Source organism: Temnothorax curvispinosus, unplaced genomic scaffold (assembly GCF_003070985.1).
Source record: "Temnothorax curvispinosus isolate PA1 unplaced genomic scaffold, ASM307098v1 QBEX01007674.1, whole genome shotgun sequence".
NCBI lineage: Eukaryota > Metazoa > Arthropoda > Insecta > Hymenoptera > Formicidae > Temnothorax > Temnothorax curvispinosus.
The window spans coordinates 1-27670 of NW_020217454.1; the positions used below are offsets into that span (position 1 = coordinate 1).

Below are 27670 nucleotides of genomic sequence, written 5' to 3' on the forward strand. Positions count from 1 at the left end.
CAAAATTTTATAAAATCACCTTTTTCGAGAAAGGCAAAAGGAATGCAATGTTTTCATCAAAACAAATTAGGTAAAAAAATATGCTGATACATATTTTAATAAAGTAATAAACTATTTTAATTTAAATATTTTAATACTTAAATAATGCCCTACGCACTATTCTAATATATTATTTAAATCTGTTTTTATTACAATAATAATGAGGTAAGGAACTGTAGCAATTTTGCGGTATTTTCGCAAACACCAAGGTCTTGTACTATAACTAATTGAAAGATGTAAAAAATTATGTAAAAAATTATACAAAGATTTATGCCAATTATTCAAATTGTTTTATTTAAATTGTGATGCATGCTTTTATTATTGGACATTAAACTTTACGTCTATTTGGGGAATAAAATGCACCCTATTTAATCGACAAAATATTTGTGCAAACATAAATTTATCAAGATATATGTCTCGTACTTATTGTTAGTATATGTTTCGTTAAAGTACATCCTTTCATGAATGAAATACGTTACCTATATTCTTTACAGCAGTAATCGACCACTCTGATGCCGACCATTGACTTAATACATTTAATTTTACATAATATATTGTAAATGAAGATACAAATTGCACAAACTGATTGATCTAAAGCTTCCTAAATTTTTAATTGTTATACAAAATTACTTGTAAAAAATAGATTTTCTTCTAGATAAATCATGAGAGTATTATTAAAATATAATAAAAGAATCAACAAAAAATTTTATCTTTACGGAGTACAAGATTTAAATGAAAGATACATTTTTCAATAAAGTTGGCTTTCTGGAATGAAATGTTCTTTTTTCAATTTTATCGCGACTGAGGAGCGCAAGAAGTTTTTCTCCGGCAAAAAAGCATAATATATCGAAGCTATCAAACCTTATTGAACGATTCGAGTAACAAGTGCGGTTCAATTCTAATATTGTAGGTTTCGACGACTACTATTTAAGCTTGCGGCCAAGAATTGGCGACGAGTGCGGCGGGCAGGCAGAGAACAATATTCCCCATGAGTCCTCGAAAGGGAGGATGGTAAACTGCCGGAATATCTGGTTCCGAGAGTTCTGGTCGCAGCATCACAAGTGCACTTTCAGCGTGAACGCGTCGAACGGCGTGACACATTGCACCGGCGAAGAAAATCTCGTCGATTACGAACAGGAGGGCCTGGTGCCTTTTGTCGGTAACGTATATAGATTTATTCTATCGTTATATTGACACTTTTCTCCGAATGCCTATTTTACCTGTTATATGTTACGCAGAAAGAAATATGTGTGGCACAAAAACCGATTTGCATCGATGTATAATATTTCCGCGAAAAATATATAAACAAAATTTTTAACTTAAAAAAAGGGGATTAAAAAAGTCAGTATTAAAAATTGCTTTTCAGCATTTTTATCTCTCACAATCAGTTCCAAATCTCGAAATTCAATACTCGGTTGATCTGATGAAGTCTCTAGTTAAATTTTTGTGAAAAAGACTATTTATTTTGAAGTAATTAACTGCAATTAACTGTTTAACAGTTTAAACTGTTTAAAGCTATTAATTTTAATGGAAAAACCACCCTAACTTTCCATTTCTCATTATTATTGTTAAATGCTCTGATAAATAAATTACCGCATCAGTTATAATTCCACCGTAATGAATAAAAAAAAATAACGTATGGACGAACTCTTCCTATTCATGCCGTGAATGAATTGGTTAATTAATTGCGGAAAGTGCGAATCGGGACACTTTGCAGATAGGGGACACTTCGCGATCGTTTATATCCTGAAGTGCGAAAGAAATGATCAGTGCGGAAGGAAGAGAACGAGGAGCAAGACGAGCGGAAAGATAGTTATCGGTGAGAAGAAGAATGAAAGGGAGAGGAAGCATTCTCGGCAACCCTCCAACTTTCCGTCACTCTTCGACCATTTTTCTAGCCCGAAAATAGAAACGGGAAGAATCTAGTCGTCCCCCGTTCGATCGTAATTCCGACAATGTATGACGAGACTTGCGTCTTGCAATGAGATAACAGTGCGCCTCAATCGATTATTTACCACACGATTTCCTTTTGTCCTTAGCCGATCACGCATTTTACAAATTATCGCATTATCAAGTCCATTTCCTGCCACGTTTATGTGCAGTCTGCGATGAATACAATCCGATTAACATGTACACATTTCTTTATTCGTAAATTGTAAGAGATTTTAGAAAATATGCAATATAATATTTAAAAAGCAATTACATATAGTATATATAACTACATATAGATATATTCCTATTGTATTGCGCGCCTCTTCCTCGAGATCATATGGTAGTAGCCCCTACTATGTACCGATGTACCACAGTTTTAAAGTTCTAAAACTTTCCGCTAGGGTTAGCTTCCCGTTCCGTTGGTCATTCTTTTACTTTGTGCCGATTAAGCCACACGCGTGTTTACGAGATTCCGAAGAAAATAGAAATAAGGAAAGTTAGAGACGGTTCCTCGAGTTCAGAAGACGGCGAGGAGGTACAGAAAGGAAACGATAGCGACGGTGAGGTAGCGTTCGTCGTTCTCATATGTGTACGGTGTCACTTACATACGTCACATATGTGTACGGTGCGAGGTTATGTGCCGAGTGACGACGAACGACGGCTACACGAAGCCGGACTGTTGTCGTCGTGACAATGGTTGACGCTGCACTTCCACGGCGTTTACGTACGTTCGTGGGAAACAGGTGAAGTGAAGGGAAGCGCGTCGTTGTTGCGAGTAATCGCGAGCACCGCGCGCGAGGTATCCTCTCGTCGTCGCCGTCGCCGCTGTGTCGTGATCATCACGACCATTACGGTCGTGCTCGTGGCTCACCGTCGTCATCCTCGGTGCCAAGGAGGCACCTGACGGTTAGACGAAAGTAACCGAGCGAGACGCAGCAGCAAGATATAAAGGTGTCTATATCGACTATATGTCAACGCAGTAATGCGTAAAGGAAGGTTTCAGGTGTTTTGGTCCAACCAATTCACCTTGAGAATGCAAATTGAGAAACTTCAATTGTGCATAACCTCATTGCGGAATGTCCTACGATAGCCTAACCATCGGGCGATAGTGACTTCAAAAAGGTAAGACGCATAGGCGAGATTCAGGTGTCTTGGTCCAACCAATTCGCCTTGAGAATGCAAATTGAAAAATTTCAATTGTGCACATAATCTCGCCGCGTAACGTCCTCCCAGCTAGCAAGTTGGGTCGGGGCGGTAGTGATCTTAAAATGGTAAGATGCATAGGCGAGATTCAGGTGTTTTGGTCCAACCAATTCGCCTTGAGAATGCAAATTAAAAATTTTAATTGTGCACATAACCTTGCCACGTAACGTTCTTTCAACCATCAAGCCCGTTCGAAGCGACTTTAAAAATGGGGTAAGATGCATAGGCGAGATTCAGGCGTCTTGGTCCAACCAATTCGACTTGAGAATACAAATTGAATTTCAATTGTGCACAAAACCTCACCGCGTAACGTCCTCTCAGCTATCAAGCCTGTTCGGGACTGTACTGACTGCAGCGACTTTAAAAAAGGGATTTAGTCTTGGTCTAACCAATTCGACTTGAGAAGGCAAATTGAGGAACTTCAATTGTGCACATATAATACGCATATGCAAAGCCAGGTGTTTTGGTCCAACCAGTTCACCTTGGAAATGTGTGATTGATAAAATTCAATTGCATACATAACCTTTACTCATAACATCTTGTTTCAGAATATCATCAGAAAGGTAAATGATTTCGACCAGACTGCCAATCGACAACTATTGACTAAGGATGGTATCTAAAATTTTTTAGAAATTATTGCGGAAAATATTATCCGTAAATATATTGGTTCAACCAATATATTAAAAAACAATCCGAGTATAACTCGCCTTGAAACTATTAGAAAGACTATTTTTCCTTGAATACGAATATCCTTACAGGCGATATTATGATGCCAATAGGAAAAGCTGTAGTCGTTATTATTTGGAAGGTCTTTCTTACGACAAGGATTTCTTAAAAACTAGTGCGTATCTGTTTCTTAGTACGTTTAGCAGCGATCCTTAAGATGAGGTTTAAAAAGACGCTTGTAAATCTGCTTAGCGTCGAGACGGTAAGAGTCGTGATACGAGGAGTCGCTCTCCTGTTTGATCGTAGATATGTTCAGAGATTGCATTTTGCCTGATAGAATCCTAAAACCAGCGGGTTACAAAGATCTTGTAGTCAGGCGGGAAGACGTCTTTGTAAAAGATCTTCCCTTGGAGGAGCGAAAGGTCCTGCTAAAAAAGTTATTCAGGTGTCTTGGTCCAACTAATTCGCCTTGAAAATGCAAATTAAAAAATTCCTCCGGAAAACTTATGCGGTAATAAATCCATTAAATATAAATTTGGAGGTTAAATCTGTTTTAGACAGCACTATTGTAAGAGGACGAGCGTATGGTTCAAAAACCAAAATTGTGCGGCAATCAATGAAGCACAGAACGACTGCTGCCATTGCTGGAATTGCAAGGGCCTCGAGTTCTAGAAACTCGCAAGGCTGTCTCGCCGAAATCGACAGAAGCCATACGGTCAATCGAAGGCGAGCGAGCAGAGGCAGATGTACAGTCAATAACAGAACTTGTCCTCTCAAAATCACATTACCGGTACGTTACCGGTTGGAAGCCGGAACAAGCGCCTACGAAAAGAAATTAGTTGTAAGTAATGTTGCCAATAGACTGGCACAGCCTAAATGTCAATGAGACAATTCATATATACGAAAAAACCGCAATAGCCGAGCAGGTAAAGATACAGATTCGTAACAAATAGTACAGCTATCGAGAAAGCAGGCCATTCCGAAGTATCAGCCAGTTTCAAATTAATTATTTCGAGAATTATCTTATTCCCAAACCTAATAAATTTTTTACAGGTTAATCCTTAATCTGAAAAAGCTTTATAAGTTATAGCTTAATAAATAAGTTACCATTATGTTGAGCATCTTAAATAAAAGACAGAAAAAAGGTCAAACAAATTCTGGCTAAAGGATAATTCCTGGCGTCGATTGATTTGAAGGACGCATATTAATTAATTCACATTGCTGATTCAGACAATATAAGTACTTGAGAATTTTGTTGAAGGTGCTCTTTATGAGCTAAAGTACCCGTTTTTGTGCAAAACACGGCTTCGTACACTAAAAAAAAAAAAAAAAAAAAACTATGAAGCCAATCTCTTACCTAAGAGAATTGGGCTACTTATCCGTTAAATAATTAATTGGATGGCTTTCTTCTTCTAGATGAGACATATACGGTATGTTTGAGAAACATACAAGAAACATGCAGTTTCTGGAATCACTATGATTCATAATGAGTGAGAAAAGGAGAAAAATGAAGCTGGCGACCAGAGATATGGTTCTTGGTTTGATTAGGATACGAGTACCTAAAATTAGTGAACAGCTTATAAATCCGAGGCAATTACACGATATTCCATTCGAGATTTTTGCCAGGTTCATAGGAACCTTAGGTTTATGTTGTGTAGCCTTAAAATTTGGTTGGATACACATGAAGTATTCTGAATAAGAAAAATTGATTGTGTTTCAAAGAAACACGAATTAAAAGAGGTTTTTTGACTGGTGTTTCATTAAAAGCTTTTTTTTTTCAAATTGGCCTTAGAAATACATTTGGATGCGTTACCCTCCGGTTGAGGTGTTCTTTACCAAGCTCAGCGGATTCACGGATATCGGAATGCCATATCAACTATCTTGAGTTCTTATCAGTGTTTTTGGTCTTAAGTAACTCGCAAAAATTCAAAGGACTGAGGGGGATGCAAAGAGAAGGATCTTTGGATCTTTACATTGTATATACGATTCAAGAAGAGCGTCGAGACATCTTGAACCGGAAACGAAGTTTGTGTTATCAAATACGGTTTCTCTTCGACGATAGTACAGAAGTTTTGTAAACCGAACATCAACTTATTTGCATCTCGAACCAATTCCAAATGTTTGCGTCATATCTCGTGGATAAGCGATTGAGAAGCGTTAGTTATTAACGCGTTTACTTATTCTGGAAACAATTTTAATTTTTACGCAACTTCTTCGTTCGCGACTATACTTAAAAAAAAAAAAAAAAAAAGTGAAATTGGAAGGTTCGAGAAATATTGAAGTGGCCCCTAAGTGGCCGGTTCGGGCATGAGGCCCAGTGTACTTAATAATCTTGGATTCTGATTCGTTTTATTTAGAACCGAGTAAATATTTTCTGTGGTTCCTTGACAGGAAGTCATATCCTCTCTGGAAGAGGATTATCCTGATTGTCGGGACGCTGCCAAAGAAGCGTCCGAGCTAAGAGACGACAGACATCATGTTTTCTTCACGGATGGAGCTCTTGATTAAAAGGTTTCAAGAAAGTAAAGCCTCTTATGGACGTGTCTGATAGTTGTACATAATAATCTTGGATAAGTCTTATTATTATAAAATCCAGAGGTGGTGGTGATCATAGCACAGAAAGATGTGCGCTGCTCTAATGAGCCAAAGATCTGAGTTCAAGTTTGACCAGAAATCATCGACCTTTATTCGCCACCTCTTAGAAAAACTTATTTAGTGAACAGGTTGCATATATATATAGGTACACCAACAAACGCCTTGGAGGTTAATCTCAAGTTCTGGTCTAAGGTCTATTGCACACAAGATGCGAGAATGAAGATAAGTTAGAAAGCTGCATCCTAGCATGCCACTGGCCAAAATATGATTCTGAGGATCCCAGGATTGTATTGTATTGGATCATGGCGCTGGGGTGATATGAAGTCATAACGGTTGAAAAACTATCTTAATAGTAGTAACGCTGTTTGACAACGTAAGTAGAATTGACACAGATGTGACCAATGCATATAGCACCCGCCATGCCTCAATTTCGACCGATAAGCGAAGTGACGTCACCATAGACGTTGTTAGAAAGGCGGCAAAGTGGTCGAGAATGTTTTGCAAAGCTTAAAAAAAAAAAAAAAAAAACACCAATTAGAGCCGGGCGCAGTAAATGGTGCGCAGGATAATTTTAATAATAATTGAAATATATATTATATATAATTAAAATATATAAATATATCGCTAAATCTATCCTTAGTTATACAAATTAAGGATTTAATTGTCCTTGTATTTAAATCCTTTGGTTAAGTGGATATACGCTAAATGCGGTTAAAAATTGTAAATGTATAAAATTTTGTTGTCCCTTTCACGGAATCTCAGGCATAATCTATCTGCCGTAATAACTTTAAACAGCTACCATATGATCTCGAGGAAGAGGCGCGCAATACAATTATATGATTAAACGAACTTACCTGTAAGTGAAGTTCTATCATAATTGTATGAAGCGCCTCTTCCGAAGAGATCGGTCCCACCCAGTATATACCCAATTCTAATATTATTAGAACCCTAGATATTACGGCAGCACTTTAAATAAATGACCAACGGAACGGGAAGCTAACCCTAGCGGAAAGTTTTAGAACTTTAAAACTGTGGTACATCGGTACATAGTAGGGGCTACTACCATATGATCTCTTCGGAAGAGGCGCTTCATACAATTATGATAGAACTTCACTTACAGGTAAGTTCGTTTAATCATATAATTTTATTTTATATTGTATAAAAATATAGAATTATATTATATATGTTTGTTTTAAGGTATGCAATAAGATTAAAGGTTTCACACAAGATGTACATAATAATATAACACATCATTATATACAGGATGTCTCTTATACGTCTAGCCAATATTTTAGGAGTTAATTTTTGAGATTTTCTCATAAAGAAAAATTTATATGATTTCAAAAATCTTGTTTTAAAGATAGAGTGTTGAAAAATTATATAGTCCATTACTCCATATTTAATATATTTATACGCCAATGACTGGAATCAAATTTTTTTGCATTTAACTTAAAAATATACTTGCAATATACAGGGTGTCCGAAAAATCGCCTACTCCACTTCGGGAGGTGATTCGGGACCCAAAAACAAGCAAAAAAGTTCATACAAACATATGGTTCGGAAATGAGCCGTTTCCGAGTTATAGCCACTTTTATGTTCAAAAATCGTAATTTAGAATCCGCTTGACATCCCTCTTTCTTAATTATTTCTTAAATTAAAAATTTTTATTTTTAAATATCAGCTAATTTATTAAAACTTAAACGATCCATTGATGAATATGGAAAGATTAGATACAACCTAAAAGTAAGGTGTTGTTAAATAATAATTTGAAACTTATTGAAAAACCGTGATTTACTTACTGATTTTGAATAGGCGAGAAAACAACTGATTTCAAGTAGCCGTGAAAACAACTGATTTTGAATAGCCGTGAAAACAACTAATTTTCAAGTAGCTGAGAAAACAACTGATTTCTTTTAAAAATAATGTAATCGTATTTACAAATATTAAAAAATTAAAAAAAAATAAAAAATTAAAATTAAAAAAATTAAAAATATTTAAAAATAAAAATTTTTAATTTAAGAAATAAATAAAAAAGAGGTATGTCTAACGGATTCTAAATTACGATTTTTGAACATAAAAGTGGCTATAACTCGGAAACGGCTCATTTCCGGACCTATGTTTGTATGAACTTTTTTGCTCGTTTTTGGGTCCCGAATCACCTCCCGAAGTGGAGTAAGCGATTTTTCGGACACCCTGTATATCTTTATGGCAAAAATTAATTTTTTTATAACAAACTAATTTTTTTAAACTTTTTTTCATTTAAGAGCTATTAAGAAAAAAATGATAAATTTATAGAATTTTTAAAATTTTACATCTCTGAAACAAGGCCTTTAAGAAAACGACCTCCTAAAATATTGAATAGTACTTAAAAGAGCACTTTATATAATATACATATACCTACATATAATTTTTTAAATATATATATGTTTATATGTTGAAAATATTAAACAGTACGTTAAGATTTTATTTTAACTTACTTTAATTAACACATATATCTTCAATCATTTCTTAATATTTTTATTCAAAGATTATGAATTTACTGGAATCAAGGATACGTTTTACGCATAAATAAATCTTAATTAATTAATTTAAAATAAGCAAAAAGAGATAAAATTTCAAGAGGGAAACATAAATTTCACACAATTAATCCCAAGTCGCTATCGTCTGTTCGTAAGCATTCGTCTGTGTACGCAATTAACTGCAGCTGACTGTATTCCGTGATCCATTAGATCGCGTACCTTCCGACGGATGAGATCGAGTAAGCTTTCGCGACAAACTTCCTCGGGCAAAGACACGACAAATGGAAAGGAAGGAAACCGCGGTGAACCGAGCGAAGCAATTTTTCCCGGCTATGGTTTTTGCGTTAACAAACACACGTCCGGTGACGCGTGAAAAGTTGCGCGAAATCAACCATCACGTTTCCCCGAATCCCGCGTTTAAGACTCTTTCCCTTTCTCTTCCCTTTTCTTACGTTCCATCCTCCCGTGAGATAAATGACAGGGTCTCGTCGAGCGCGAAGCGATCGAAAACTCTTCACGTTCGGGTGCATCACGATAGTAGATAAATCTTGTAAGTCATCTTATTATGCGCCACGAGACGTCTTTTCCTCAAGTAACAATTTGCGCTCGACGTTTTCTTTATCCGTGAATAAATAAATCAAATAGTGGCATTCGCTATCGCATAACATGAAATCTTCGAGATGGATCGAATAATAAGACCTGTCTGATTGTCTGCGAAGTGTCTCGTAAATTTGATAGATCATATTTTATCACGACGAATGAGATAAATAAAATTGTAGAAGCAGGATAATATATAAATATCTTATTTAGTATCTAGAAAAACAAGTCTCTCTATTTTTCATCGTATCATAAATCTAACATAAACGAGAAATTCCTTATTTTCCTGAGCTAAGTTTCTTCTTTATGCTTTATGCTGAGCTCGTAGATTTCTTTTTAACACTCTTGGATGAAAGATTTATAAAAATAAATTTCTTCCTTTAAAAACAGATATATTTAATTTAATGATACAAGATACCAATTTATTTAGATCAGATAGATAATATGCGTTTATAAGAACATTGCTGAAACTGGATATTTTCATATTATTTGCAGTGGATGCAGTTTACGCCATGGCACACGGTGTTCATAACGTTATCGAGGAAGAATGCGTAAATAATTTGGGTACCTCGCATTATCTTTGCGAAACGCTTATACCAGCACCGGACGGTCCACGTCTCCTCCAACACATTCGCAATGTCACTTTCATCGGTGAGTTACGCAAAGTTCTTCGAAAGTAATTTTTTAATTTAACGCCTAAATTAACTTTCAAGCGAAACTTCAGAGCACCTCACGAGAAACTTGTAAATATGCAATTTTACTTGAAAGTTTACAAGTTGCATCTCTTATTATAACGCTTGCGGATTAAAAACAATTAAGTGTCGTAGGAATATTTCACGCGTTTGTATGACACGAGAGACAGGATTGATTAATTGGTCAAAACTTGTTAGCGTTTTCCACATGCCGAATGTGGAAAAAAAGGCCGCGTTAAATTGAAAAGCTCGAACGAATCGATCAATTATATCCGCGAGAATTCCGCGTAGTAAGTACGCCGAGCGACTGCGTCATCTCGCACGTGAAGCGATCTATCAGTAACATCAGAGGCGATCTCGACGCCCTCATCGATATTGCAATTAAAACACTTTCCCCGATTTAACGGGGGAACGTAACACTTTCACGTCGGTGAACTCTGCGACACAATTATAAGACTGCCCCTCGTTACGGCGCACTATCAAATGGCAATGCGATTATCCTAACCGGCCATCCCCCGATCGCGTATCAGCCGAGATTTATCGCGACAATATTGCATAACGTTCAAACTTTCCTTCCTTCCCCACGGCTGGCTCTTCCAATAATTTCATAACACCGCCGACTCATCTTTCAATCCCGCGCTCTTATCGCTTTTGTCCGCTTTTAATCCCCGACACATTTGTGCGCCATCAGGATGTTAGTTCATATCAGAATATCTTAGACCTCGAGCTCCCATTTATCAATATTAGGAGTATAAATGGAAGATAATCTTTAAGGTAAACTGCAGAATTTTCCCGGAACCCCATGTACATCCGATGCTGAATATTTATTCTTCGCTTAAACCATATCCGATATTTTTTGCGCGAAGCTTTAATCCTATCTGTATAAATGTCAGATTATTTGAATAAAATAAGAAGGCGTTAGATTATTTGAATAAAATAAGTTGTACTTGATAAATACATAGGGCCAAGAAAAATCTTTCTATCGATTATTCAGTTACGAGCTTCACAATTTTTACCTCGAAATTTTATTTAGTTAAAATTTTATTCTAACGCTTAACTATATTTAAAACGAAAATAATGTTGTAATCTTCAATTTTTTAATTCTATAATTTATAAAAGATGATTCCTTAGCGCTAAATTTTTAGGACATCTATATATGCACGAGCAAAAAATCTAGTAAATAATATATATTTGTAATGTATAAAATCATAAAATGTACATAGAAATTTACCTACTTTATAAATATTTTTCCAGTCTTGTTGGATAAAATGTAAAGAACAATATTTTTCTGTCCAATAATACAAACAAATAAAATTAAACTAATATGCGGAGCGTAATAACGAGAATAGAAATATCAATTATCGTAGAATTACCTGCAACAGCCTCGTTCGATAGTGCTCAATTATTCGCTTTACTGCGTGGCGTGCGATATACGAATTCAACATGCATCAAATGAGACAATGAATTCTGTATTTACGTTTATAGATTGTTTTCAATAATTGGATTTTGCGAAAGAAAACTTTTATAGCCGCTGCTGTAAGCTCTGAAAAGAGTTTGGCTTAAACTTCGGAATTATCTGGCGCTCTCTCTCTCTCTCTCTCTCTCTCTCTCTCTCTTTCTCTCTTTCTTTCTTTCTTTCTTTCTTTCTTTCCCTTTCAATCCGCGCTCTCAGTTGTTTAACGTTCGGAAGGAAAAGGCTATGCATCTCAAATACTTTCATTTCTACCCGTAACATTTTCGCAGATAAACTGGCAATAAAACCGACCGCTGACTGAAAGCAGAACGAAAAATTCCACTCGATGTTATCTCTCTTTCTCGTTGTTCTTTATTCTTTCTTCGACTCCTGATTGTACCTTTTACTCACTTATTTGGTCTATTACAGATAAATAGTATTTTGATAAGGATAATCGAGGAAAAAACAAATTTTCAACAGATATACTTAACAAAGAAATAAATACCATAAAAACCTCTGACCTCTGAAAATAGACTCTCGTTTATTAAAGAATGCTGAGAAATACGACCAAAAGCAAAGATTATTCAGACAATGTGAAATGTACAGGTGGGGTGGGATGAATGATTTGTCGCTACGCGCGCGACAAACTTCTTTTAATTACTTTCAAAAATAAAAGTTTTTTTCGAAACAAAGTCGCGCGTTTACCGCGGAATAGCGCGAATAGCTTGTCGCTTGAATCGTTTGACGTTCAATTGCGATAAATTAAAATTACGAATCTTTGTAACGTGCTTACCGACAATAACCCGCGATAGGCGAAACGTAAGTAATTTTGCCGATATCGTTGCAAGGATAACGATAACTTGGCACAAACGCCACAAACTTGTTTGAATGTTCCGCCTACGAGCTCTCCGCAGCACAAATCTGGCGCCGCGGAATAACAATGTACACGTATTTTTTTTTGTAAAACTTATTTACTAGCCCTGACAATCCTGGAACCTGTTTGCACTCCATTATTTTCACCCTGACGCTACGAGAAGCAAATGAACCTACCGCGGGCGAATTTCATCGCGCTAAACGCGCCTTGTAGCTTTTATTGCTGCGCGAACTTCTCTTTGTTGGAGAAAATTGCAATAATAACAATAACTTAATGGACCAGCGAGAAGTCCTCTTTCACGGGTTCTCATTAGTTCTGATGAAATGGTTAATAGACTTATCGAATAAACAGAAATGATTATGTGAGATATCCTGCGTTTTCCGTTGATATCCAACATTTTTATCCGTAATTTTCCCATGTATTATACTTGAAAATTTCTTATTTAAAGTTGAAATGTAAATTCTTAACATATCAATTGTATCTACTAATTGTATATACCATTTTTAATCATATAATTATTTCCAAATCATCGTGGTATTATTAAAACAATTTAGTTAAAAAAATATTATACTAAAAAGATATACTAAAGGCTTTTTTTCATATTTGTTACATAATCTTGTTTTTTTTTATATCCTTTACTATAATTTGATTTTAAAATCACCTTCTTCGTTTTACTAAGATAAGAAGTAAACAGAGCCCTTAAAAAATGAGAAATTTAATCCAGAAACACCAGAATTTCAGGCATCACAACGTTGAAGATGATAGCGAAAAAATATATCGCTACGTTACTGCCGTGACTTTCATAATTTTTTCTTCGCGTCTCACCGCGATAACCGCGTGCTCTTGCTCCGCGATTTTTTCCCCTCATAATCGCCCATAATTTTCTTCACCCTCGCATACGAAATCTCTCTTTCCTCTTCGACAGCGTCTGTGTACAACCTACTTTCTCCCGCGAGCTGTTTTTATTTCGCTTATTTTCGCCATTGGCGGTCTTAGAAATAACACTTTGTATACATCTTGTATACCCGCCTACGCCTGGCTGATCTACGCTGCCGGTGCCGGCGTCGAATTATTACGACGAGAGGGTGGAGAGATAAACTGAGGAAAAGGGAATGGATCCCCTAACAAGGACGAAAAGAAGCTGCACGCTGGCCTTCCTTTTGGCCTATAAATAAACCATAATCCACGCATAAAATGGCTGGCATAAATTCCGCAGACGGAACTACCAAACTCGCTTCACTGAGAAAAAAAAAATGGTTGCAGTTACTACAATTTCACTAACATTTTTAGTTATTTTCGGTGGCCAACTACATTTTTATAGCTTTTATAGTTATTTTAACAATGCAAATTATAGCTGATTCATACCACATTATTGTTGTCATAGCTTTAACATGCATTTATTTAACCATAACATGATTTTATACACTATAACCTGTGATTTATGTATAGTAAGTTTATGTATAGCAAATATGATGAAAATGACCATAATCGAAAAATCTGTACATATAGATTATTTTTACTAATATTACTTATAGCAATAATAACTATAAAAATAAGAACCTCAAACATAATTATTTTAGTATGCACAATTATAGTCGTAAATATTAAATACTTTTCTCTCAGTGTTCGATCTCACGCCGACAAACGTGTGCTCGTCTCTAGTCCTTCAAATCGTATTATTCACAGGCTTTTATATTTTACTTTCTAATTTCTTTAATTTATATTCTTCAATTATTGTATTATTAACAACTAGATTTAACAATAGATTTTATTTTAATTTTTTTCTAGATATTTAAAATTAATCTTTTTTTACAAATTAATTTTTAAAACCTTTTTGCTTTCATTTCTTTCTTAATTTCAGTTTGTTATTATTTTTTGTTATTATACTATTTCTTATTTCTTATTATATCTGTAATAACATTCCGGATTATGTAACTGAAATTAATGGTACATTAATTAAATGACGTAAGAAATCTGTAAAAGTTTTAAGCATGGTTAAATTCTGTATTCTACAATCGCATAACTCTTGTATTTAGTAAAATAAGTTTTTATTGCAAAGCTAACACAAGATCCTATTTTGTTTTAGGTCGCCAAAACACGGAGATTAAATTTAACTCTGACGGGGACGCCTACGGATTTTACAACATCTATCAATATCAAAGGAACATCGAGGGTCGTTTCGATTACACTCTCATCGGCACGTGGAGAGAAGAGTAAGTAGCGACCTTCGATTCAAATGGGATTCGCAAACTTTGTCATTTGTCGTACAAGTTGCACACACACAAACTGTCGCATTAATCTTTAACACTCTTATATTTCACGCAGCATACTATTGTGATCCAGTTAAACAATTGATGTGACTGTCAGTCCCACGTGTTTCTGAGAATTCGAACAACATATTTCAAAGCAAATTAAAATATATTTATCAAAATTATTTCGCATACACTATTTATATTTTACATTTGCATTTGAAATATTTGTGCAGTATCTATTTTGTCCAATCCTAGATACACACAATAATGATTCGTGTTATTTATTAATCAGCTGAAGAATTATATTTATATTATTCTTTACGAATACCGTATTTCCTCATTGATAATTTTTAGCTGATTAGCAACTTGTTACATTCTTAAAATAGAATAAATATATAAAAAGTAATATATAGAAAGTAATACAAAAGTTACATAAAAATTTGCGAGGTTGAATTAAAATACTCAAAATTATTCACGATTTATGCATTTTTGATGTCTCTCTCTGCGGAATTCCCCCAATAAAAATTAGCTTTGTCTGCATAAAATTTCCCTTCGGCAGTACCTCCGGCGTAACAATTCACTGGTAAAATCACTGTGGCGTCCGGATTGTTAATTAAAGGTTAATTTACTCCCTCAGGCTCTCTCTGGACATCAATATGACACGATGGGCGACCGGAGTCGGCGAGTTTCACATTCCACGTAGTATGTGCAGCGATAACTGCCCGATGGGACACATCCGCAATTTTGTAGTAAGTGCACACTGCAAAGTCTGAGGATAACCAAAACCGCAGAGTGCTATGCGTTCTATTAGCTGATAGAATCTCCGAGTGAAAGATTTATCGAGCGATAGCGATCGAATAATGAGAGAACAAGAGATTACAGCGAGAGTAGCAGAGAGTATCAAATGCGAATATTAAACGCGATAATGGAAGATGAAACTGCAAATTAGCATTTTTTTTAAATAAATATTAATATGATTTTATTATAATATTTTATATTTTTATATTATTTAATATAATGTTTATGTCAGAGCTTTCGCGTAAGGCATTTACCAAATGTAGCAGGTATAAATCATTAACCGATTATTAGCGGTTAAATGGGAATTAGTACATTAACTAATATGCATTAGCTAACAGCCGATTCGTGTAACACCTGCTCGTTCCTGTTCTATTATATTTCGACTGTTGCACTGAAGTTCGTTTACAGCTTACCTCTAATTTCATCAACTCGTGCATGAAGAAGAAAGAGGGGGCTTTCGAGTTAATTCAATTTTTAAAAATCCTATTCTAATTCCGTCACAGCTTATTGATGCATCAAGATTAATATATTATTTATAGTAATCTCCTCTATATATTTTTCTCTTTCTTATTTTACATTATAAGAGATAATTAATTATAATTTATATTGTGAGAGCAAACTATACAAAATACATTGAAGACAAAATACGAACTTATTAATTGAATTTGCTTCGATGTATCGAAACTAAATGAAATTGTGTCGTTAGTCCGGCGATAATTCAGCTTACCTTGCACGATTTATATAATTAAATTCTGATGCACATTTTGACTGAAATTCCATGGGAGCCCGACTGTAGAAGTTCTATATACCTATATGCGAGTCTAAGAAAGTGAACACGGACTATCTTCTATCTCATTCCACCTCTCTCCTCTTTTCTATTCTCTATTCTCACTTTCTGTCTTTTCGATGGCCAAAATTTCATGCAAGTTAAAGTAGATTCCGTAATTGTGTCCCAATCCCGAGTTTAACCTTAGATGCGAACATTTTCCGTATTTCCGACGTTTCCTGCAAATTTCTCCTCGGACGTAAACACATATATATAATGCAATAGTAATTGTACCGCGCCGCGGAGTTTTCTATGTTTGTTTCCCACTCAACGGGATGTCGAGCCATTTTTTAGCAACTTCACGATTTTAGATTAAAAATGGAGCTCCAATTCTCGATTATTCCAGACCTAAGGGAATTTCAGAGAGAAACAAGTTTATTACAAGTACAGCGTAATAAAAATAGCATTAATATACAAAGTCTGTTCACAAAGTCTCCGAACTTTGTTTTTACAATTTTTGGGGGAATTTTCTTACAACGTTTGGCTTATTCTCCTTCGAAATATGTTCCTTCTCGGTCAATACATTTTATATATATATATATATATTGTATAAAAGAGATCTTCTCAAAACTTTGTATATTTATTTTTTTCTTATCTCTTTTATCTTCCTTTTATTTTAAAATAAAATATTCAGACTAATTTTAAATTAACGTATTTTTTTGCAGTTTTAAAATTAAATTTTTTGTATTATTAGCTCTATTTTAATATCCAGTTTAATTAATTAAGTCAGAGACTGTAAATCTGCGTTATCAGAACGTATACTAAACTGTATTTGTGAAGTAGCGATACCTTCTATCTTTTAAATCTCTTGGGACGTAACTCATTTAGTTCACATGGTTCGGACATATTCCTGAATATGGCTCATAAATGTTTAAAGGGTCTCGCTTAATGTTTCATCGCCGAGAGTTAATGAGGCACTCATCAAATTTTTTTTTAAATTAACGACAGTTTGCCTTTAAAACTCCATAACTCCGATAATTGGTTGCTTCTTTTAGTTGATATTGAGCAAACGAAAAAATATCCAATACCGTGACGAATTGCCACAGCCAAAGGCATTATCGAGCGTCTCATTACGGCCACGGCAACTAATTAACCTCTCTTTAAAAAACGCAAAAGAAAGAAAATTTGCGAAGAGTTTCTTTGATCATTTATAAAAACGGATATATAATACGATCTTTTCTAATTCGAGAAATAAAACTACTATTCGTATACATTTATAAAGATGTGCCCCAAAGTTTCCGGAATTGTTTTAAAAAAATTACATTTTTCGTATTTACTTTTGCACTTCTTTTTTGCTTTTATTTCTTGTTATGTGTATATGTATATATATTTCTTGTTTTTTAATGGCATTATTTTTAAAAGTTTTCTTGAGCATTGTGAGATAAACAATGGGTTTGAGCAGGTTTGCTCAAAAGAAAACAAAATATTTCATACACTCGCCGTTCTTTAATATCAATCATTTTCAGCTCATAAAATAATTATTAAACATTTTCAAACGCTACAAGAAAGTTCCTGAACAATGACACGATGTTTTCAGCACACATTGTCACGTGACAGGTTGTTTCACAATACTGTACACTCGCGATATTTAGCGGTAAATTTTTTTCCTGCTCCAGTATAGGTACACAAGAAATTCAAACTCCGGGAACTTGTGGATATACAGATCCTCGCGTATAACGAAAGTCATATCAGATTTTTAAAATATCACTAATGTATGATTTAATGATTTTTCAATTATTTTTATATTCGCATGTGTTATATACATAATTGTGCTTTCTTCATTTATGCAATGTATTGTTGTAGTATCTCTTACCACTGTTTCGTAGTACTTTAACTTTAGGAGGAATCAACAGTTCCAATTATTCTCGTTTATATTTCTCGAAGTACTTTCGAGGAACGAAAACGAAAGCATTCATTTCACCTTGTTCGTATGCTCCGTTACTTTTAAACTTTGATTTTGCTCGTAGGTATATTTCCTGCAAGTTTAATTTACATTTCCTTTAATCTTAATCTAAGCTCCTGAAATTTCCTTCTTTCTCTCTGCCTTCTCGCAGCTGGCTTGGCTTTATCATTTTTGTGCAATTTGCTTCCGGATTTCAAGACGATCATCCGCGACCTTAATCGACAAACCATATGCTTTCTTCATATTATTTGCTTTTCTTCTTTCCCATCCATAGTTTTTACATTATCAACCTGTGCACACATCTCGCAGGATTTTCAGCAGAATTTTCATTATATTTAAGCTTTCTTTCTTAGATACGAGGGAACTTTTTTTGGGAAACTTTTTTTTCTGATTCCAGCTTAAATTTTATTCAAGGTTTAGGAAGAGAATTCAAAGTCTTAAAGTCCCTTAAATTCCGTTTTCTGCTATCTGTTCATCGTCGTAATTACTTTCGTTTTATCACTTTTTCCGCAATTTGCTCCCGGAACAAGTTCATTCGAGATTTAAAGCTTAATCATCACATCCGCGCCTCATCGGTTAATGACGAGAGAGAACTCGTTAATGATAAAAGTTTCATTTATGGTTATTACTTTTGATGTTTTGTTATTACTTTTTATTAGGAAAGAGCTGGCGTCTACTAACGCTCGCGGTTCTTGAGGAAAATACCACAATTTTGCCTAAAGTTAGTAAACTCCTCAGTGAGCAAAATGTTAGCAAAGTATGCCAGCAGTTTGTAAATTCAAACATAAGATTGCAGCAGATTGGCAAGTGTGCTCTTACACTTATTGAGTTTTGCCAGCAAGCGGTTTGCCGACAAAAGATTTTCAGCAGAAATCTATCATCTTGTAATCATTTAAATAGAATGTATCGCTTAACTGGTTACGAAATGGCCGATTAATTTCTACAGTCAATCTCTCGTCATAATCTGCTAGCAGATTACGTCATAATCTCTGCTGACGTTTTGCTGACAAAATTTGTGGCAAACACACTTTGCAAAATTTGTTTCCGTCAGATTTGGCTATTTGGGGATTGATTGTGTATCTTGAAACGAGAAAAATTACATAAATAAGGTAGAATATCCAGTAAATCTAATAAATCTATTCACTTTTGTTACTTTCACCTCGTTTCAAGATACACAATCAACCCCCTTGTCTTACATCGTTTGCATTGCAAAACCGATTAATCCCTGATAAATAATGCGATCTTATCTGTTAGGAATATTGCAAATTCTCCCTCGTTATCGATCCCACGAGGGAGTTACCATGTGGTTCGATCCTCCCGGATTAGAGGATTGAACTCCCATCTATTATTGTTCTCTTGCCTCATACCTTCTTACTTAGTTCTCCAATCTATGCAGATCGATGTGTGCTGTTTGTATCGTTCTCAAGTTCATTACTTTTGCACTTTACAAATAAATAGAGATTCGTGCGGCTTATTGTTAGCATCCGTCTCGTTTTCTCTGTCCAACGCAGAGCTCTGCATTTACCAAATAAATTTAACGAAATGTCTCGCTATGATGAATGCGATGTAATGTGGTCAAGTGTGGCCATTAATTGATTCAATTTCAAGTAAAAATTAAAGGACAAATTTTCATATCATTTATTCATCTAAATTTATATTCAAATATGTCATTAGACCGGAATGAGGGAGATTCCAGGTTCGAATTCTGGCTGAGGTAATATTTTTCGCAATAAATTTTTTACAGTTTTTTAAATAATTAAATCGCATCGATTTAATTCCGGGGAGGGAAGGATATTAATGTTCCAACGATAGCTGTGTTTCAAGTCCGACAAATAATCGGCGCACAGTTTATTAAGTTGGAATATTTGTATATTTATATTATATACATTTTAATTCATTACTTCTGTAACTGTTAATTTCTTTACTTGCGCACCACGTACCGCGCCTGACTCGTATCGCCGTTTACTAATTTGTTAAATTTATATTATATATGTTATATTATACTTTTATTTTTTATCTTAAATATAACATAAGTAAAATTTTATATAAAAAATTTTTTAACCATTCCTTTTATAATCACTGACGTGATTTTCTTTAAATTATATAAATATCTTATTTTTTGCGAATGTAAAATCAAAAAGTTAAATTATTTAAAGTAATATATAGTAGAGTAAAATTTATTATTATTACAAAATGCATTACAAAAGCATATACAAAAGGGTAAAAATTAAGTCCAGTATAGGTACATATTGGCGTTTTATTGCAATTTAATAAATACTGCCATTTAATATTGTCGATGCACTAAAAAAATCCACTCTTATAATATTCTTATTGCAGATAGTTTTTATTTTATAATTATAGTTTAGTGTTGCTTAATTGCTTTACATACATGTACGTAACCTAATTACAAATTACAATTAATTTATGGACGGTAGAAATTTAACCTTTAAGAGAGGAGAACACAGTAATCGAAGTATGTAATAGACTATTACTGAATATTAATGCGTCTACAATACAAAATGAAAGATACACAGATTTTATTGTATTTATTATTGGAAATTCTATTAAACAGAATGTCAGCCAAATCAACATATGCGAAATTATTTTGTTAATTTAACCGGATTTAAACGAACATTGCATGCTTGCATATAATGAGATCCGAAAACAATCCGCCGCATTTTTCACGTCAGCCTTCGTATTACTCAAACGAAAGAGAAATGCAAGCAAACGTTCATAGGTGCGATTCATTAAGCGTGACTTAATTAAATAATTAATTAATTACACTAGAAGTGCGTATTTAACTGGTGCGCGCGTTTCGCGCGTTACAAGTTGCATACACTGTCCGATTGAACTGCGCATGATAAATGCCTATCAATGACCGTTTGTTGTAACAACAATTAAAACGCTAATTATCGCCATGTTTTCACTCATTTCTGCAAAATTATTAATCACACGCAATTTGATCTGCAAATAATGTAACCCGTAATCGTTATAATAATTACAACAGTTTTCATTGTGGCAAATGCTAATGACAATAATGGAAATTATTATAGCCATTAGAGTATTATTAGCAATCAGAAATTATACGCGACGCCTTGAAAATCGATGTCGGTCAATAATAGCCTAATAATAGCAGGCTGATTGAAACGCGAGATTATTAATAACTGTCAATTCATACAATTTATGTGCGGTACGCATGACATAATAAAGTATAAAGTTACGCGTTTACACAAAGTTCCTCCATAATTACGAAATATCTTCTCGCCAGTCATATTCCTGCACCACTGGTCCACTTTTATCCCCCTATTATTGTTGTTTATGGATATTACTTGAGCGAGTACTAACTCGAATAAATTTAAGTACTTTCGAACTGCGATGAAACCGTCAGTTTTACCGGTGACGTGGACCATTTGTTATTCCGCGGTGTAACGCGGAGGAAGCTGACGCTAATAATGGATGGAGGCGGGAGGCATTTGTTGCGCCCGGTAGCAAATTTATTTTTCCATGCAGCTTCCGTAAATAATTCTGATCCGTCTGTTTGTCCGTTAGTTCCAAACAAACGTCAATGAAGATCTCATCGGTATATCTAACAGTATTTTTTCAACAGTTACATGAAAAATAATAGGTTTCTCCCTGAATACCGTTGGACGTCATACGTCACGTATTGAAATGTACCTTTACGTCACTCGTTTTTCAATCGTTCAGACAACGATGGTTATAGATACTGACAAACTGTCGCTTCTTATCCAAGAAAATCCGCTTGTCTAAAAGCATAAGCTCGCTCGTATATTCCTGTATGTACAATCAGACATAAATCCTGCATGCCCTCGGTGCTTCTCGCTGAAATCTCTTCTATTATTAAAATCCTATTTACTCGTGATTTATATCAATACGATAGCGGATCGCCTAAGCTCTAATTTTAAACTTTGTTTAATTTCACGCGATTAATTCAGTAATTCGACCGGTATACGACGTGCAGAATTTAATCCCTGGATGTACAACATGCTCTCTCGATAAATCAATGAAATGCATAAGATTATTATAAAACCGTTGCAATTATTAAATTATTTATTAAATCGTTAGCAATCAATTGTCAACAATAACAATGATTACTAACAATTGATATCGACAATTCACTGCGGCTACAAGCTTCGTTACTCTCCACTGATTCAAGACAAACGGTTATTATAATTGTTTGTTTTCACTTGTCTCTCAATTGATCTATATGTTATAAGGAACTTGCCAATTTTCAGGAACCCTGCTGTTGGAGTTGCGTCGCCTGCCGGGAGGACTCCTACGTGTACAACGACACGTGCAAAAACTGTAATCCCGGGTATGCGCCGAATTCCACGATGACGGGCTGCGTCAAGCTCACCGCCGAGGTCATACCCTGGACGAGTCCTTGGGCGCTGGTACCGCTGATATTCGCGTCCATCGGTATCCTCAGCACTCTCTTCACTACCGTCGTCTTCATACGGTAAGATGTTCCCCTCCATCGCGTTGTACTTTAATTTAATTGCTTATGTAGCAAATCCACTTCTCAGATGAGTGATGGATCCGGTTTAAATAGAATATTAATTTGGGATTTCATTATAGTATATGCATATAATATCAAAGGTTGCAATAATTGCTTGATATTTCTGTTAAACAGAAGCCATTCTTTAATTGGTTTTTAAAGACTCTATCATTAACACTCTACGGTCCGCCGACGACACAGAGCTGTGTCGCTCGGATATTGATGTTGCAATCCGCTGACAACACACAGAACGTTACGGTCCACTAACGCCACACAGCCGTCGTGATGTAAGAATATTAATCTTCGACATATACGTATGTCGTACATCAATTATAGTATGCAGGTGTTATGAATAACAATTTAAGCGAAACGTTGCCTGACAACGCTAAAACAATTTTAAACATGATTGAAACTACACAATGCAAACGTTATAATTAAACTGCCTTCAACGTAATAAGATTATATCTAGAATATTGTTTCAAAACGTATCATACAAAAAAGAAATAATTTAAATAATATTTAAAATAAAGTCTATAATATGTTTTATTTTCCAGAAATCTTGAAAAGTGATATTTATTGCCTCAAAGATTCAATATACGTTTGACTTTTTCGGTTAGAAATAAACTATTATTTTTAACTCTACGTTACTTTGCGTTACTCTATATGTTTATATACGTTACTGTAAAATATAGGGAAAACCGGGGCGAAATCATCACTATTCTTTCGCGGTGCCGATTTTTAACAACAAAAGAAATAATTTTAATAAAATGTAGTATACCGTTGTAAAGAGTGAACCTTTGGTTACAAAATTTATAAGGACATTTTTGGTCTACGTCGCTTCGTTCAACTGCTATAGAATGAAAACGACAAAGGTGCAAAAATTGGAATGTCAAAATTACCGGGGCGGAGTCATCACTCCATTCTCGGAATAAATTTTAAATGAAATATCAATTCCAATTATGAAAAATGATAGGATACATTTTATTAATTATTTTTTAATAGAAAAATGGAAACATTAATTAAAAACACGATGGCGGAAAATAATTATAATTATAAGAAAAGCGCACACACTTATGTGCCCTACGCTCGCACGAAACGCACTGTTCTTCGTCAGCTCTATTCTGTCATCTCTGAGCACACGCAGCACATATTATCCTTCAAGTCTTCGCCGGAATCCACCCCTGCTGCTTCTTTGACTTTGATTTTCGCCCGAAGCCTCCATGATATGGCTTGGTGACGACTTCGCCCCAGACACAGATTTTAAGCTTGATCGCTCATGAAATATTAGAAATCAACGAAAATAAAAAATTTTTACTGGATTCGTATTCAGCATGCATTACTCTTCCAGAATCACTTATCTCGAGATTCTAAGAAAAAATAATATTTAAAATATTTATAATTTTTGATGCGCAAAAAATTTTACTTTTGATCTCCGAAAACACGTTTGCCTTAATGAAAATCACAACATGGCGTATAATCTCACTAAATTCCGTTGGTTACATGGGCACCATAAGTAGTGTTTACAATATTAATGGCGAGTTCACACAACATACAGATTTCGAGATAATTGTAGTGACGACTCCACCCCAGTGACGACTCTGCCCCGGTCTCCCTTACTGCAGTTTTATAAATCTACTAAATTCACAGAGTAAAACTTTTTTATTGATTGAATGCTGCACACAATGTTTCACAATTAAAGAAGAACTTTTGCACATTTACTTTTAAAAAATATATAATATTATCAATTTTTATTTAATTGTATTAATTGACGATTATAGTGTAAGAAACATGTGTTCTTTGCTCTAATGAGCTAAAGATCTGAGTTTAAATCCGACCAAAAATCATCAGTTTTTATTTGATCGTCCACTCTCGGAAGGTAATAGCCACCTACCGAGAGTATCTAGTCACGAGCACTCCTCTACATTTGCCGTTCGAAATCGACGTTAAATTGTAGGTTCCATATATCTAACACACATACACACGTACAGAGAGAGAGAGAGAGAGAGAGAGAGAGAGAGAGAGAGATGCAGAGGGGTCATGACGCTCGAAATCGAGCAAAAAACAATGGAGAAGGAGGATTTAATTTTAAATTATCAAAGAATGAAGAAGAAGTACAATGAACGTTGAGATGTAATGTCGGAATGTAAAATACATACATGCAAGCAGTTACGTTAAAAAAGTAGTTACATTATAACACCGCGAGTGAAGCCTTGAACACAATACAAAAGTACAGGCAATAGAAACAGGGAATAAACCAGACATCAGAAATAATCCCATTTCAACTTATAAAACTGAATTTACTATGATTGTTCAGATACAGACAATAGAGAATAGAAATCCAACGCGTCGGAAATTCTGTTCCTATTGCTTATTTCATATTCCATATTGCGGCAATACACAGTTTTCGGTAAATTGAAATGTGGTTATTTCCGTTGCCTGTACCTTTGTATTATGTGATAGGCTTAATGTACGATTAACTGTCTGAGAGCAAATTTAATAAATGTCTTTTGACGCCTTTGTTTGCAATCAAAAATATATACAGCTCAGTGTTTATATCATAGCTGTAGTTTATTTCTGTCAGATGCCACAGTAGACTGCGGACAGCAAAGTGTTAACAAATAATGTGATTAAGTCAAAATTTTTATTGCGTTAAGTAAAAATATAATTAATGCAAAAAAGCTCTTTTGGATTTACCGTCATGTATAAAAATGACGAATTAATTTGACTCACATCTGACATCTTCTTTTGCAATGAAAATATAACGAGGTTGAGCGGGGAATATTAACATCGAAAAAGAGTACTTAAAAAGATTGAAAGTCGATGCTTTTGAAGCAAAAATTTAATCAAAAGCTTAATTAGCGACCTATTAAACTTACTTAATTAAAGGGCTAAAAGGTTTTCTGTATTTCATTATACATAGATGTACAAAAAGAAATAGAACTTTTGAAGTTCTACAGACTTGTTTTTCTTTTTTATTTTTACTGAGTTTAAGTGATTAACACGTAATTATCAAATCCGCGTATAGTTTCTTGTGTAAAAATTATGGCTGATAATTTAAACTATTTATCATACGACTCAACACCTCGAGAAAATATAATGACAAATTTTGTACCTAAGCACATCTTCCTTATTATTAATCAATGCAATTAAAAGAAATTTTACTTTTTTTCGGATGTTAAAGAACACCAAAGCGTTGAAAATAATACATAAATAAATAAAGAAATATAAGCAAATACGAAAGATATCGAGTCGCACACTTGCAAAAATATTATTTATCACAATTCAATATTTTTAAGTGCTTAATCTATTTGATACTCAAAATTAACGTATAGAATTTCTGTAAACATCGAAAAAATTAATTAAAGTATCTTGTCTGGCCTCGTCAATCTTGCTGTGAATATTTTCTGTTTGAACCGCAGATTCAATCGTACTCCGGTGATTATGGCATCGGGACGTGAGCTATGTTACGTTCTGTTGGTGGGAATTCTCTCCTGCTACGGCATGAGCTTCGTCATACTGAGCAAGCCGACGATATGGAATTGCACATACCTCAGGATCGGTCTCGGTCTCTGTCTCAGTATATGCTACAGCGCAATCCTCACGAAAACCAATCGAATATCGCGGATATTCAACCAGGGCACGAAGAAGATCAAGAGGCTCTCCTACACATCGCCCAAGAGCCAAGTGGTAATCGCTATCGGTGAGTACGAGCTGCACTCACCTCGGTAAACACGTCGACAAGCTGTGGCATTGAGAGGATAATTGCACCCCGATGCTTGACACAACGTGAAATAAAAGCCGTGTTCGACCGAAGAAAGGGAATAATGGTGCGATCCTTACGATAAGATTTCGCATCGGTATTTCTTATTAAGATAGACACGATAAAAATTTGCACTTTACTGACGCAATCCGTATACTTGTTACACTTTCGATCAAAACTAAACATCACGCTCCATAACGCTATTTATTTTTAAACAGGAATTAATATCTCAAGAGATACTTGAACAACGATTTGAGTTAATCGTCATTGTTCTTTCTACCCTCTCTCCGCGTCTTAAAAATTTTACAAGTTTTATGACATATTATTTTTTAATAGAAAGTTATGCGAGAAGTTATGATTTCCAATCGCGCCTTTTATTAACTATAAAATCTCGTAAATTATATACAAATATAAATAATATTCTATTTTTTAAATCAAATAACTTTATTCTGCTTTTGTGAAGAGGAAATAATTTGGAGAAATGCGCGGGACATTGCATAGATCTTCTCTTCTCAGCACGTTTCCGTTCATTATTCGATTAACAATGCAAACAGTGGCTTCTAAAGTACGCAGAACCTGATCCTGGATTACGTGACTCCCATTTGCTCAGGGATCACCGCAGTACAACTAATCGGCGCGATCGTATGGCTGATGATCGAGCCGCCGGACACCACGGAGATCCATCCGTATCCGCTGTCCGCGGTGCTCACGTGCCGCGTGTCCACGTTCTCCCTGATGATGTCCCTCGTCTACAACATGTTCCTGATCCTGATGTGCACCCTGTACGCGTTCAAGACCCGCAAGATACCGGAGGACTTCAATGAGGCCAAGTACATCGGCTTCACCATGTACTCCACGTGCATCGTCTGGCTGGCCTTCGTGCCGATCTACTTCGGCACTAACAACGACTACAAGGTTTGTGCCACAGATCGCGAGTCTACAGGTGCGAAACCACGCGCCCGTCTTCACACACACACACACACTCACTCACACACACACACACACACACACACACACACACACACACACACACACACACACACAC

The 27670-nt window shown here is 35.1% G+C and overlaps 1 protein-coding gene across 1 annotated transcript; it reads left to right on the plus strand.

Annotated features, from left to right (window-relative positions):
• Window positions 1-925: 925 nt before the first annotated feature.
• LOC112457245 (metabotropic glutamate receptor 7-like) lies at window positions 926-27568 on the plus strand (the record flags this gene model as incomplete). The annotated part of the gene is made up of 7 exons (XM_025020172.1): window positions 926-1198; window positions 10047-10202; window positions 14657-14783; window positions 15460-15571; window positions 22603-22826; window positions 26285-26565; window positions 27236-27568. Coding segments are annotated over 7 exons (1506 nt in total), but the record flags the coding sequence as incomplete, so codon positions are not given.
• Window positions 27569-27670: the final 102 nt, after the last annotated feature.